The sequence below is a fragment of the Opisthocomus hoazin genome, chromosome 26, assembly GCF_030867145.1.
Source record: "Opisthocomus hoazin isolate bOpiHoa1 chromosome 26, bOpiHoa1.hap1, whole genome shotgun sequence".
Lineage (NCBI taxonomy): Eukaryota > Metazoa > Chordata > Aves > Opisthocomiformes > Opisthocomidae > Opisthocomus > Opisthocomus hoazin.
The window spans coordinates 3,795,620-3,809,426 of NC_134439.1; the positions used below are offsets into that span (position 1 = coordinate 3,795,620).

Below are 13,807 nucleotides of genomic sequence, written 5' to 3' on the forward strand. Positions count from 1 at the left end.
TTGTGCCGCTGCATTTTGTTGTTTTATTCTGCCTTTGGAGAGCAACCTTTTCCCTGTTATGCTTTTTCTTTTTTAGACTTTATCTGGTGGGGAAAGCATGTCTGGGCGGGGAAGGGCTGTCTCCTATCTCGAATAAGGGATTTGGAGCCTCCTCTTCACAAGGGTGTGAAACCGCTGTCGTTTTTCTTGAATGGAGGAAACATTTACAGAGTAACATAAAAACTGCAGCCGCACAGAGGTTTCTGAGCAGATGGAAATGGCCCAGAGGTCTTTCAGGGGTTTCCTGTATATGATGTTTCTTGCTGTAAGTGAAGGTGAGGTCATGCCGTATGCTCACCACCCTGGAGATCTCCACTTAAACAGAGGCACAGAATTTACCTCACTGTAGCATAATTTTTGCTTATCAGAACCTTTGTTTTTTTGACTTCCAGTTCAATATTGACAAAGTTATCAAAATTTCTAATCGAGTATGGAATCAGGCTTTTGGTAAAGGCCACTTTATTTATGTTTTCTGTGTTTCCTATTGAATGTGGAAGCTGGAATCTGTTCTCTTCAAGGAATGAAGGAGCGAACAGGCCCGGTGTCTCTGCGTTGCCCACAGATGTGGAGCGGCACAGCAGAACTTTTCATTTTGAACAATAAAGCACTTTTTAAACTTCACCGTATATAGCAAATCCTAAAATCAGAGAATGGTTTGGGTTGGAAGGGACCTTACAGACCATCCAGTCCAACCCCCCTGCCATGGGCAGGGACCCTTTCCCCAGCCCAGGGTGCTCAGAGCTCCATCCACCCTGGCCTTTAACCCTGCCAGGGAGGGGGCAGCCACAGCTTCTCTGGGCAGCCTGGGCCAGGGCCTCACCACCCTCATGGTGAAGATTTTCTTTCTTATACCCAGTCTAAATCTGCCCTCTTTCAGTTTAAAGCCATCACCCCTTGTCCTGTCACTCCACGCCCTTGTCACAAGCCCCTCTCCAGCTTTCTTGCAGGCCCCTCGAGGCACTGGCAGCTGCTCTAAGGTCACAGAATCCCAGCGTGGCAGGGGTTGGAAGGGACCTTGGGGATCATCCAGTCCAACCCCCTGCCAAAGCAGGGTCACCCAGAGCAGGCTGCACAGCACCGCGTCCAGGCGGGACTGGAATATCTCCAGAGAAGGAGACTCCACAGCCTCCCTGGGCAGCCTGGGCCAGGGCTCCGTCACCCTCAGAGGGAAGAAGTTCTTCCTCGTGTTCAGCTGGAACTTCCTCTGCTTCAGTTTGTGCCCATTGCCCCTTGTCCTGTTGCTGGGCACCACTGAAAAGAGTTTGGCCCCATCCTCCTGACCCCCACCCTGCAGATATTTATAAGCAGAAGTCTCCCCGGAGCCTTCTCTTCTCCAGGCTGAACAGCCCCAGCTCTCCCAGCCTTTCCTCACAGCAGAGGGTTTCCACCCCTCGGATCGTTGTTGTGGTCTCCTCTGGCCCCGCTCCAGCAGGTCCAGGTCTCTCCTGTGCCCAGAGCTCCAGCGTGAGCTATAGACAGACTTTGCCCCCGCAGCGAGTGACTGTGGCGAGTGACGTGTCCCCCCTGTTTTGCAGAGCTCGGCGGTGACGCAGCGCATCAGCCCCTGCTCCACGCTGACCAGCAGCACGGCCTCGCCGCCCGCCAGCAGCCCCTGCTCCACCCTCCCGCCCGCCAGCGCCAGCGGCACCGCCAAGGACTGCACCTACGGCGCCGTCACCAGCCCCACCTCCACGCTGGAGAGCCGGGACAGCGGCATCATAGGTGAGATGGCACCCTGCTCCTCCTCGCTCCGCTGCAGAGCCGGGCACCCACCGGCAGTGTTAGTTTAACGAGCGTTATTTTAGATGATACACATGCATTTGCTAATTAGCGGGGTGGTTTTGCATTATTCACGTTAATACTGCAGCGACCAAGGTGAATTTTATCCCTCTGTCTTCTGCTCCTTTGTAGGTGAAACTGTGGGCAGTTGGTGACAGTGAGGATGTGTGAGGCTGAGAAGTGACTGGTTTGATGCAAAGTTTGGGAACTTGTTGAAATGGTGAAAGAGGAAGAGTTTTGTCTTCCTTCTTCTAGATTGTGAAAGAGGAAGAATTTTATCTTTCTTCTTCTACGTGATGAAGGAGGAAGAATTTTATCTTGCTTGTTCTACTTTATCTTCACCTTTTTGCGTCTTGCCGTCTTCCTTCCCAACCCATTTTTGCCTCCTTTAATTCTAGTGACGTTGTTGGGTTTTTTCCTACCAAGTTTTTCTCTCATTCTCTATCCTGCAGCTGCTCTCCATGCCCGTTTATGAATGTGGAGATGCTAATGTAGCGAGATGCAACATTCTGGGTCCAGTAAGGAAGCTGGGATGTCAGTGGCAGACAGTGGCTCTTATTTGGGGCTGCCATCCCCACCTACTACCGCAAGTAATTAGAGGCATCTGTTTTTTCAGCATTTTCCTCCCCTTAGTGCCATGTAGTCCATAGCCACTGTTCTTTGATGTCAGAGGAAAGAGAATGGATGATGGCATCGCAGTCGTAGTTCAGATACTGTTGGATTATGTTATTATAAATACAAAGGACTGGTTACCCTCTGTGCCCCGTGGCTGTTCCTGCCACCTTATCAGTGGCTCCGTGCCTCAGAAATGACTGCTGTTCTTCAGCTCAGCCTTGGGCAGGATTAAATTAACGTGAATTTCAGTGGATTTCTGTAGCTGCTGTAACAGTTTTTCATTCGAGTGATCTGTAGCTTGCAAATGTTAAAGATCTCGAGAAATAACATACACAGATTAACGTCTGTTCAGTAACTGTAAAGGCACAATGGAGAAAAGCAGTGACTGTGTGACATCGAGCAGGACCGTCCTCGCTTGGTTGTCTTTGCCGCGTGTTTTATGTTGAGTATTTCTCCAACCAAGAAGATTTACTTTGCCAATAGTTTATGTAGGGCTTAAAAAGAAACAGAAAAAGTTGATAATTTAGGGAGGTTAGTTGTACTAGTGCTTAATATTTTGCTTGGCTGATCAGGAGATCTGGGCTCAGCTCCTGTAGGCTACAGCAACCTTTGAGGCGCTTCTGCGTGCATGATCTTAAAATGCAAATATGTAAGCTGTCCTGAGCTGCGTAGCGGAGTAGGTTAATGAATTGTGGGAGAAGTCATTGCAGTATCACACGCCCTTCGTTCTCTGCTCATGATGTCCGACAATCAGAGCTTCACCCTGACCAGCAGCAGCCCCTGGAAGCCTGCTTGGGCTGGAGGATCAGAGTGAGTAGAAGTGGATGCTTGATTCCAGCTGGGTCTTTCCTCTCAGCAGAGCTGGGAGTCGGGTCTAAGGCTTGAACGAAGCCTGAAGTGGAGCAGCAGAGCTGGCAAAAATGCGCGTGCTCTGCTTTTACGAGCTGCTCTTACTAATGAGGATTTTGGCGCGTGCTGCACTGTCCTGTTGGCCTTGTCTGGCCCGCGTGGTTGGGTGGCTGTTGTCACCCTAAAGGCAGTGAAATTGTACGTGGCTGCAGTTTGGGTTCATCTGGAGTTTCTTGTCCACGTGAAAGCCGGCGGAGGTCCGGGTGGCCTTCGTGGCTCACCTGGGTGTTGGAGAAGCATCAGCATGATCCCAGTTCCTGGCATGACAAGGCATTGAAGCTTTTTGCTCAGACTTGCTACCCTATCCTTTTTCTCAGCAGGTCTGCAGGAATTAATTTTTAAGTCTGAACCTGGTTTTTTTTTCTGTTCCTCACAGGGAAGATTCTCTCTCAGAGGTTCTTATGTTGGGAACTTAGATTTTCCCATGGAAACACTGGAAAGTAAAAGAAGGTGGCTTATCCCAATGCTATGTTAATGTATCCCAGATGGAAAAGTCGTGTAAAATTATGTTGGTGTGCAGTAGGGGAACCACTTTTCAAGGCTTTCAAAAAGCAAGGCTTTCCTCTGCTAGTGTTCGCACTCAGAGGAAAACAAGAGCCTCTTTCTCCCCTTCTTTCCTCCCTCCCTTTATTTTGACAATAACTTTTCCAACACCTTCTGGCGATTGATGGAAACTGGACAGCTGTAGCAAATTGTGGGGAGAGCGGTCTTCTCACATCATCCTTTCCAGCAGCAAAAAGAAAATGGGAGGTTTTCACCAAGTCTGTTCTTCTGGACCTCATCTGTCTTCTGCAGGCGCGGGGTGAGTTCGAGCAGGGGGAGGCCGTTTCCCCGCGGGGGATGGATGCGCGGTCTGGTCATCCCCCTCCTCTTGGGACGCGATTTGGGCGCGCAGCGATTTGGAAAGGTGCTCTCTGCGTGACAGCAATTCCCTGGAATTCTTTTCACTGCAGAACAGAGCAGACAAACTGTCCGCGTGTAGGAAGCGCAGCCCACCTCACGCCGACCCAGCGCTTCGCTCTCCCCGTGCGGCACGCGTCAGCGCCTGCGTTTCGGGAGCGCCAGGGGTCCGGTTTCCCCGTTGATTGCGTTCCTTGGTTATTGGGTATTGGATGCAGATCTCCTGGTGTGCGTTCCCCTTGCTCTGTTTGCTCTCTGCAAGGATGACTCTTAATGACGTGGCTGTTGGTCTGCACAGCTTCGCGTGGTACCTCAGAAGGGTAAATCTGTTGGAGATTTCCCTGTCAAAATTACTTTGGTTTTTATCCAATTTTTGTGTGTAGAAAAAGAGTAAACATTTCCCTAGGTATTTCATGTTCCCTGAACCATGGTCCCTCCTGCTCCTCTCGAAGAAGTGATTTAAACTATTAGCTCAGTAGCTCCAGGAAGGTATATTTTTATGATAGGCAGCTACAATAAGTTTCTTATTCATCTTGGTAAAAGGTAGGGTTTTGGGAAGATCTCTTGATCTTTGCCAGTCCTGAGCTTCAATGAGCATCACCTCCAAATCTCACAATCATGAAGTGCCACTGAATTTCATAATTTAGAAACACAGAGGCTTTAACCTGCATCCCAGAATGTGAACATGCTATTTGTGAAACATTTGAGAGTTAGCAAAGGACAGAAAACAGTTAATGAAGATGGGAAGTTGATCCTTACGCCATTGTGCATAATTGCTTCTCTCTCTGTGGTTTTGCTTTGCAGATAATGGTTTTGCACATGTTAAATTCCGGTTATGTGTCTGTATCGGTAGACACAGCATTAAGTTGTTAAAGTTCAATCACAGTGTGGCTGTTTAGACTCCGAATTAACTGCATTAGAAGCCTAACTATTCACTAAGGTGTGCAGAATGGGCGTTTTGGTGCTTTAATCTGGATGTAGAGACCATGTTTGAACCAGCCGGGTTTTCTCTGGTGACTTGTCCTCTGGAGTTATTCCTGTCCGTTTGTATGTCACCTCTTATATAATTTCAATTATTAGAGAACAAGCGTGTCGTATCTCTAATCTGCAGAGCACAGGGACTATTTCATGCTTCCTGATCACTTAATAAATGCGTCACTTGGGTAAGAACAGACTTATTTTGAAACTTTGGATCCTTGACATTAAAGGGAAGTTCAGTCTGCTTATGTTAAAATTGCAACAAAAATTCTACAAGGTCTGGATCTTCAAATTCAGACGCTCTTATTTGTAAAAGAAAAGAAATGGGGAAGGGGGAAGGAGGAGGGAGGAGGTGAGCCAAGAGGAGAGATAGGAGCAACTCAGCCCTTTCTCCTGGAAGCCACGAAATCCTTTTCATGTAAAAAAGACTGGCTGGTGAAAATGCTGACCTGCCTTAAACCTCTGAACGGCTTCCAGGATTTTTTGGCTCTCACTATGTAAAAGCAGCCAACTGTTAATGTTCAAAATCTGCTACTGAAAAGAAAACTGGGCAAGGAATCACGTGCTGCTATGGGGGAACTTTGCACTTCACGTCCCCGCAGAAGCAGACTGTAAACTTTTGCTGCTTGAATGCAGCAGAATATAACAAAATCTCCAGCAGCCTTGTGCAAGCCTGTAAAATAAAAGAGCAGGCGTTTCTTGCCAGTACGTAGAGCTTGCCCAAGTGCTTGGGATGTTCAAGCAGCACTTTACGCCGTTTAGCAGCGGTCTCCCAAGGGTGCGAAAAGAACGGCCGTTTTCTGTCTTGAATCTTGAATCGTGTCGAAGTGCTGTGATTTGCTCCGATGTGAAATGGGGCCACGCTTTGCCTTCAGGTAGAGTCCGGTGCTGGTCTGCGCTGTGTTCCTCACTGATCTGTGAGGGGGAACCATCTCGAGCAGGGAAATGGGTGTGATGAGGAGCTACTGGAGAGTCCAGTGGAGGGCTACGAGGATGAGGAGGGGACTGGAGCTTCTCTCCTACGAGGAGAGGCTGAGGGAGCTGGGCTTGTTCAGCCTGGAGAAGAGAAGGCTGAGAGGGGACCTTAGAAATGCCTCTAAATATCTGCAGGGTGGGGGTCAGGAGGACGGGGCCAGACTCTGTTCAGTGGTGCCCAGCGACAGGACAAGGGGCAATGGGCACAAACTGAAGCATGGGAAGTTCTGTCTTAACATGAGGAAGAACTTCTTCCCTCTGAGAGTGACGGAGCCCTGGCCCAGGCTGCCCAGGGAGGCTGTGGAGTCTCCTTCTCTGGAGATATTCCAGCCCCGCCTGGACACGGTGCTGTGCAGCCTGCTCTGGGTGACCCTGCTTGGGCAGGAGGGTTGGGCTGGGTGACCCACAGAGGTCCCTGCCAATCCCAAACATTCTGGGGTTCTGTGAAACCGGTGAGCTGCGCTGGTCCTCTCGCACCACTGCCGCAGGGGTGTGGACGGGTCTGATGCCGTGCGGACCGGTTGCCGTCACTTAGATTTTGTGGATTTTTACAATGAAGAACAACATGCCAACGGCCTCCGTCCCCTCCTGGAGATCCCTGGCGAGCAGCTTTTTCCCTGCTCTTTATTCGCTGTGTTTTGCTCTGACTCCCGAGCTTTTGTCAGGTCGCTGCTTTCTGCAGATTCACGTGTTCGTGGGTTATAAATAGGTTTGTTAATAAATTCATCTAGGGTGCGTGCTAAGCAGAAGAGATGCTGCTGACAATAAAACAAGATGGATTTGTTCGCAAGTTTAACCGCCACGAGAAGGGAACAAAGAGCAGCTCAGAAGGCACAGCAAGATAAATTTAACTCAGGTTAAATATTTTTGTGATCTTACAGCTGAAGCATTTGAATTCTGACGTTCTCATCAGTATTATCAAATGCTCTGTTAATAATGAAGAAGATTTCTAAGAATTGCAGATGTTGTTATAAATCAAGCCTGCTTCCATTTGGGCTCATTCCCCAAAGGAGGAGCTCCCTGGAAAAGGTCTGATGTTCATGAGTAATGAGCTTTTGTTCACTAATGCATCTGCATATTGCAGGTGACGGGGCTGCCAGTTCAGGAGGTGAAAAAGGAGGCTATTTATCAGGCATCTCATCAGCTCGTGAGCAAAGTTAGTGGGGTCACGGAATCCCAACCACGCAAAGCGCCGAAGGACACCATCTCTGGATCCTGGTTCAATTCTTTCTGCATTTCACTACAAGGACAGATCAAGCAGAAAGCAGACACGTGTGTGCACGTGAGACGTGGTCAATGTCGGGCTGAGAAACCGTGAAGTCATGCAACAACGGTTCTGCCTTCCCCCAGTTAAGCCACTGAGGCATCAGGGGTCGGGTCTGCCGCCAAAATCTGGCCCTTAAATACTGGACAGATAATGGGTCCGGTACAGGGTTTGTTGTGTTACTGGAAAATAAGAGAAAGAAGAGTGTTTAGGGCTGAAGGAAGCAGCACAGAACAGATGTTATAGTCAAACTGCGAAATTTGCTTTGGTTTATGGTCCAGCCCGGTCGATGGAAAAAAATTGAGTGAAAAATTGAAAGAAAGAATAAACTGAAAAGATGGATCAGAAGACAGCTAGAGAAAAACGCAGAGTTGTCAACTCCCACGGCGTTATTTTGGATACTGTGATAAATGCCTTTAATGTTTTAGCTGTTGATGGCGTGAGATTAGATGGGAGACTCAGCTTTTATTTTAAGAGCAGCAAGATTTTAACCTTCATGGTTATGAAAAGCTTCAGAATGATCCAGCCTTGCCCAAAAAGTTAATACCAAGTATACAAATAACTTCCCTCCCCTTGCACACACACCCCCACACGTGCCTCCTTTCAGCTTTCTGGTTTAAATCTTATGGTTTTAAAAGTTTCAGGACTGTGGTGGACCTAAAAAAAAAATAAGGAAGAAAAATCATCCTTGCTGATGCTAAAGAAGGAAAAAAAGGTGAACTGATGTTGATGAGACAAGCATCAAATAAAGAAGGATCCAGAATGGTGAAAGGTGGACGATAGAGAGAGGGCACTGGAACTAGAAGGTGATGGGACTTGATGTAGGGTTGAAGGGATGTGTACGTGGGTGGTAAAATCAGTGGTTCCTGCAGCTGACCCATGTGGCGAGGTGCGGGTTTGCCGAGGGGACGCGGGGCACAGGGCGTGCAGCAGCTGGTGGCCGCCCGGCGAGCCCATCGCTGGTGCAGAGCCGTCACTCCGCATGGGCGTGCGGGGTTTTGCGGGGGGGATGTGTTTAACTGACACAGTTTAGGAGCATGTGGAGGGTTTTTATGATGCTTTGCTAAATCAGGCATCAGGATTGCTACCTCTGTGTGAGATTTGGAACCTTTTTAGCAGATTTCTTTTCTGTTTACAGTAGTGGACTGTGCTTCATAAACATTCATTACCTTGCTTCTGCAAGCGCTAACCTGAAGTTTATAAACTGAAGCTTTGCTGATCTGCTCTGTCTCACGAGCAGGGTGTTTGCAGCAAGTTGTGCTCTCGCGGTGGGAGCATTTTGCTCTGTTGAGATGCTCCTTTACCCAGACCTTACATTTCTACTCCGAGTAGCATGCAGGTACGAGCCCTTCGAGGCATTCGTACCATTCTTCATCCCGCTTGTCAGCTGGAGCAGCAGGGAATTCAGATTTAGAGCAGAACGAATACCGGGTCAGCATGATGCTACTGTCAAGGTATTTTTTCATTATGTTCCAAGACCTTTTGTGTGCTTACCGTGATTTGTAATACCTCGAGGCTTGAAACAGAAATGGGTTTACCTATTTAATCTCTGTCTTTTTACAGGATTGTTTATATCAATTAAGTGAGTGATTTTTTTTTTTTTCCCCGGCTATATGAGACCAGTGTTGTAAGAGAAGTTACACGTACAGAAGGCGGTGTGGATTTTGAGCTCAAGCCTCGAGCAGGGCAGACGTAAGGAGTTTTTTGGTTCTTGTATGGAGAAGCCTTAAACTCACGGACTGAGGGTGTCCGGTGGGGAATAATGTTCCTCTAAAGCACCGAGTGCTCCAGAGGCTGCTGGGGCATGGGCTGCCTGCGACTGCCCGAGGCTGCCCCTTCCCGAGGGAAAGGCTTGGGCTGCTGCTTGCTGCCCGCCGAGTTGTGCCGCTCGGCAGCCGAGCTCCCTGCAGCGCGCCGGGCCGACACGGCTCTGTTCAGGTGTGTCCTTCTGCTGCTGCGTTTAGGAAAGCTCATGTAGATTAGGGTAAAAGATTTATTTTACTCCTTGCCAACTCGTACATCTTAGCTGGGACATCTCTAATGCCATAAGGGAAGTTGTGTTTTAGTGTGTTACGAGGCTAACTTGCAGAGTTTGCAGGAATGTTTTTAGTACCTAATTGCAGCGCAACATAGGAAGCTCGCTACTTTGCTGCAGTTATTTCATTAAAGCAACAAAATCCCTATGTCCTATCTGAGACATTATAAATCTTTACATATAATTAATGTTACAACTGTTGGTCATCATAAAGTGGTAACTGTAGAGAACTGCTTTCTCCTGCAGTTCCATCTGGAAGGGGAAGGTAGAGGTTGACATTTTCCAGGCAGGAGCTCTGTCTCAAGGAGAATTGGATGGGGTGGTAAAAATCCCCTCGGGTGTTTGACTCGAGACAAGTACAGTTGAAAACCTCCTGTTCCGGGGCATAGGCCAGCTTGCAACTAAACGAGAAATACTATTTGTAAATACATGAAACTCTCGGAGAAGCGTAGTGCTGGCTGCAGGCACATCTGCGGTGCTGTCTTGGGTGAACTGCTGCTTTGATACAGTTCTGGTTTTTTCCCAAAGAGAGAAAAATATTTTCAACTGTGTTATTTGCAAAAAGTTCTAATGGAAATGTTTCACCAAGGGAATCGAGCCAAGTTTGAAAAGGAAAGCTTGACATAGGCAAATCCCCTGCCAAGGAAAATGGAAGCCTAAATCTTGAATACTAAAAGCAAGTAAGCTTGGGAGATGTCTCCAGCATCCCTGGAGCGTATCCCCTTCCAGCATCACAGTCCACGTGTCTTCAGAGACGCCCAGGCTGTGCTGCTGGAGGCTGGCGCAGGTAGGGCTGTCACAGAGGACGGCGCTGAAATCTTGTGGAAAGAGAGACGGCAAATCCTTGGAGAAAGCCGTGAAAAGGTTTGCGAAGCGGCACCGCGCTGCCTGCAGCCTCTCGTTCGAGGGTCTTTGTGTTACGATTCATTAACATATTCTGCCGTGCTCAGACGTTGTGGATGCCTCAAATTCTGTCTGTGTTCATATTAAATAGTGCAGGACTACGTGCCGGCTGAGACTGGAGATACTTATATATTTTTAAAACATACAGATATACACCCATCTATATTTATATACATATAGTATGACTGTAGTGCTATAGAGAACCTCAGATGTTTCTGCAGGGCTGTCAGGTTTCCCCTGTTCAGTGCGTGGCTCGCATGGCTGCCCTGTCTTACTCCGTCCCTTGCGATAACGCTCTCCGTGCCTCGACGAGGCAGCGACATCTCCTCTGCTCCCGGCACGCGCCGTGGCCTGTGCAGTCGCAGACCAGTGGCTGCGGTGGAGCAGGGCCCGGGCACTGCAGTGTTCTGCTTTTTTCCAGCAGGGTTATGCTTTCTGGCTGGATTCAGCAGTGAAAAGAGCCTCACGTAAATGCCCGTTCTCTCACGGCATCTCTGCGGCCCTCCCTGCATCCCGGCAGGTCCGGTCGGGGCACCCCGGCTGAACGTGTCCCATCGCGTTGCCCAGCGCGCTGGGTATCATCCATTTGAGACGCGGGGTTGGAAGAGCTGCCTCTCGGCAGATGGCTGAAGGCAGAAATTCCTGCTCTTTGATGGATTTGAGGTCATCAGTTTATCTTTCCCAAATTTAGAGCGCTCTAGCTGTTAAGAGGTTGCTTTTTTTTTTTAGCTTTTGGTTAATTAGGTATCCTTGGGCTTAAAAATCATATAATTATAGAATGGTTTGGGCTGGAGGGGACCTTTAAACATCATCTAGTTCCAGCCTCCCTTCTGTGAGCAGGGAGATCTTCCACTGCTAGGTTTGGTTCCTCCGTCCAACCTGACCCAAACCCTTCCAGTGATGGGGCATCCACAGCATCGCTGGGCAACTGGTCTCACCACCCTCATGGTAAAAAATTCATGGGACCCAGAAGAAATTTTCTGGCAGTGTCTAAAGGATGATTTGTTTCTTTTTCAAACCTTGTTTTAAGAATGTGATCATTCTGTTGTTGCCATCAGTAATATCAGAAGGAGTCTCATCCTGAGAGTCACTTTTTAGTATGATTTGATATGCTAGTGCTGTGCCGCTGTGCTCTAAGTACACAGGAACCTGCTTGATGATGGAAGTATGGACAGCGATGTCATCATGTTAGGTTGTAGCTGCTGTTGCCCGTTTCAGTCGGCTTCTTAGCATCTGGATTAAGGCCCGGAATATTTTTAACATGGACATATAATTTACATATATTAATGATGCAGCCAGAGTCCTGTTGTGACTGTGAGGGTAGGTCTGCATTCCCCATGCAACCCTCGAAAGAGGTCAGTGCTGTAAGCACTGTTCTCCTTCTCTGGAGATATTCCAGCCCCGCCTGGCCGCGGTGCTGTGCAGCCTGCTCTGGGTGACCCTGCTTGGGCAGGGGGTTGGGCTGGGGGACCCACAGAGGGCCCTGCCAACCCCTGCCACGCTGGGATTCTGTGATTCTCTCCCACCGGGGCCGGCGCAGGAGCTGACGGGGAGATGCACTCACGCACCCGACCCGTAGGAGCACGGACCCTGTCCTAGAACACCTCCGCAGCTCTGGAAAGCTTAGGGTGTGAATATGGCAAACTCGCAGAAATAATGCGATTCTGCAGACTTCCCCCTGGTTGCGGTGCTCATGGGCCTGACCCCAGCAGGGACTGGCGTGAAGTTCCTTCTGCCCAAGCAGCCTTGGCGCTTGCTTTGTATGCGAGCGTGGCCGACGTTTTACCCCCGAGTATCTCCCTGCGTCAGCCTTCGCTGGCGCAGATCAGGTGAATTTTCTGAAAGCAGATGTTGCTTTCTCAAAGCTCGGTCGTGAAGCCGTGCTTGCTGGGCGGCTCTCCGGGTCGCGCCGCTGGCAAGCGGCAGCTCCCCAGGAGACGTGCTCTGCCTGTCCGTTCGTGTTGCTGGCTCGTACCTAGCCTTACGCTGTTACCTTTTAAATAAACTCAAAACTGGTTTGGTTTAAAATAGCTCATAGACGGGATTCAGTCCGCAGAGCAATCACTGCCAGCCTGTGTAGCAGCACTTTATCACCCAGCGTTGTTCAGAAGGTAAATTAATCCACAGGGAACAATCCTAAATACCTGATTCAGTGAAGAGTTTGCACATAAAACAGCTTTAGTGTAAAACAGAGAAAATTATGTTTAAAATGAGCACAAATTGGCGATTAGAAAAGGGACCAGCAGGATTTAGCAGCTCTTTTTGCTTTTTCCGTTGTTTCATTTAGAGAAAACTTACTTTGATACATAGTTATTTTGCTTTTCCTCAGTGTGGTGTAGTGGAAGATGACTGATTTCAGCTGCTGATGTGTTTCTACAATGATTAATTAGACATACACATAGGTTTTTAAAATTAATGGATTGGTATGGATCAGTGGATTATTTTTTTTTCTGTAAACAGACAATGTAGTATGCCTAGTAGTGCAGAGCCAGACTTTGAAATGGAGGTTTCTAGAAACCAGTTTAAAACCTGTTTCTCAATATTAAACAATTTGAGGGAGCAAGACAAACCTGTGAAGATCTGTTTCTTGTTTTTATCTTATTTTCCTGTGCTGCAGTGTAAATGTGTTTACCTGACAGCAGACCTATGTTTAAATGGCAACAAGCAAATACCGGCTCTTAGCAGTTGCATGTGCTGGTTTTAAATTCCAAAATACATTACAACCAACCAAATTTTGGAACTTGATGGGGGAGGAAGATATTGATCCTACTGCACAGGTGAGAAACCCAATGCTGAGAAATGAAATGACAGAAACAGAGGTGAAGGTTGGAGCTGCCTGGAGTTTGCTGGGGTGGATGAAGAACAGGCGCAGTAAGAACTGCAGGTCTGGATGATTTTAGTGATGTGTTTGTGACTTTAGCTGTAAGCAGTGAATTCTGATTCCTATTAGAATGTCAGGTAACGTGTATAATTAAAGCAGGTTAGTCCCTGGACACTGAAGTTCATGGTTTTGCACTGGGGATAGGGTCCAGCGCTCTGCTTGGCAGCTCGGTAAGGAGAGCCGTCCAGAGCCCCTGGCTTGGAGCATCGTCCCTTGCCTGGTTTGTCGGGTCTGGACGGGTATTTCTGAGGATTTAAATACCTAATGTTAGCAGTGATGTTACTCCAGTACTCAACATGTACACAACTGGCTAAAAGACGTAGTTCTCTGCTTCTAAAAAGTTCTCTGCATTTAAAAATATGTAGTATTGTACATATAAATATGTAGTATTAGACATGCAAAAATAAAATATGTAGTTCTCTGCATTGAAAAAAACAAACAAAATAACCCTTACCTGTTTGCGATTAAACTGTATCCTCCCGTAGGTGCTCTTTGCTAGAACTTCTTTTCTAGGCTTCATACTCTTAAA

General features: G+C 48.0%; 1 protein-coding gene across 11 annotated transcripts in view; it reads left to right on the forward strand.

Annotated features, from left to right (window-relative positions):
• TANC2 (tetratricopeptide repeat, ankyrin repeat and coiled-coil containing 2) overlaps positions 1 to 13,807 on the forward strand; it is a 261,577-nt gene that overhangs the window by 151,761 nt on the left and 96,009 nt on the right. For all 11 annotated transcript variants that reach the window (XM_075443400.1, XM_075443403.1, XM_075443404.1 and 8 more), the window contains one exon: positions 1,575 to 1,761. In XM_075443400.1, the coding sequence (XP_075299515.1) occupies positions 1,575 to 1,761 (187 nt within the window). The remainder of the gene's footprint in view (positions 1 to 1,574; positions 1,762 to 13,807) is intronic.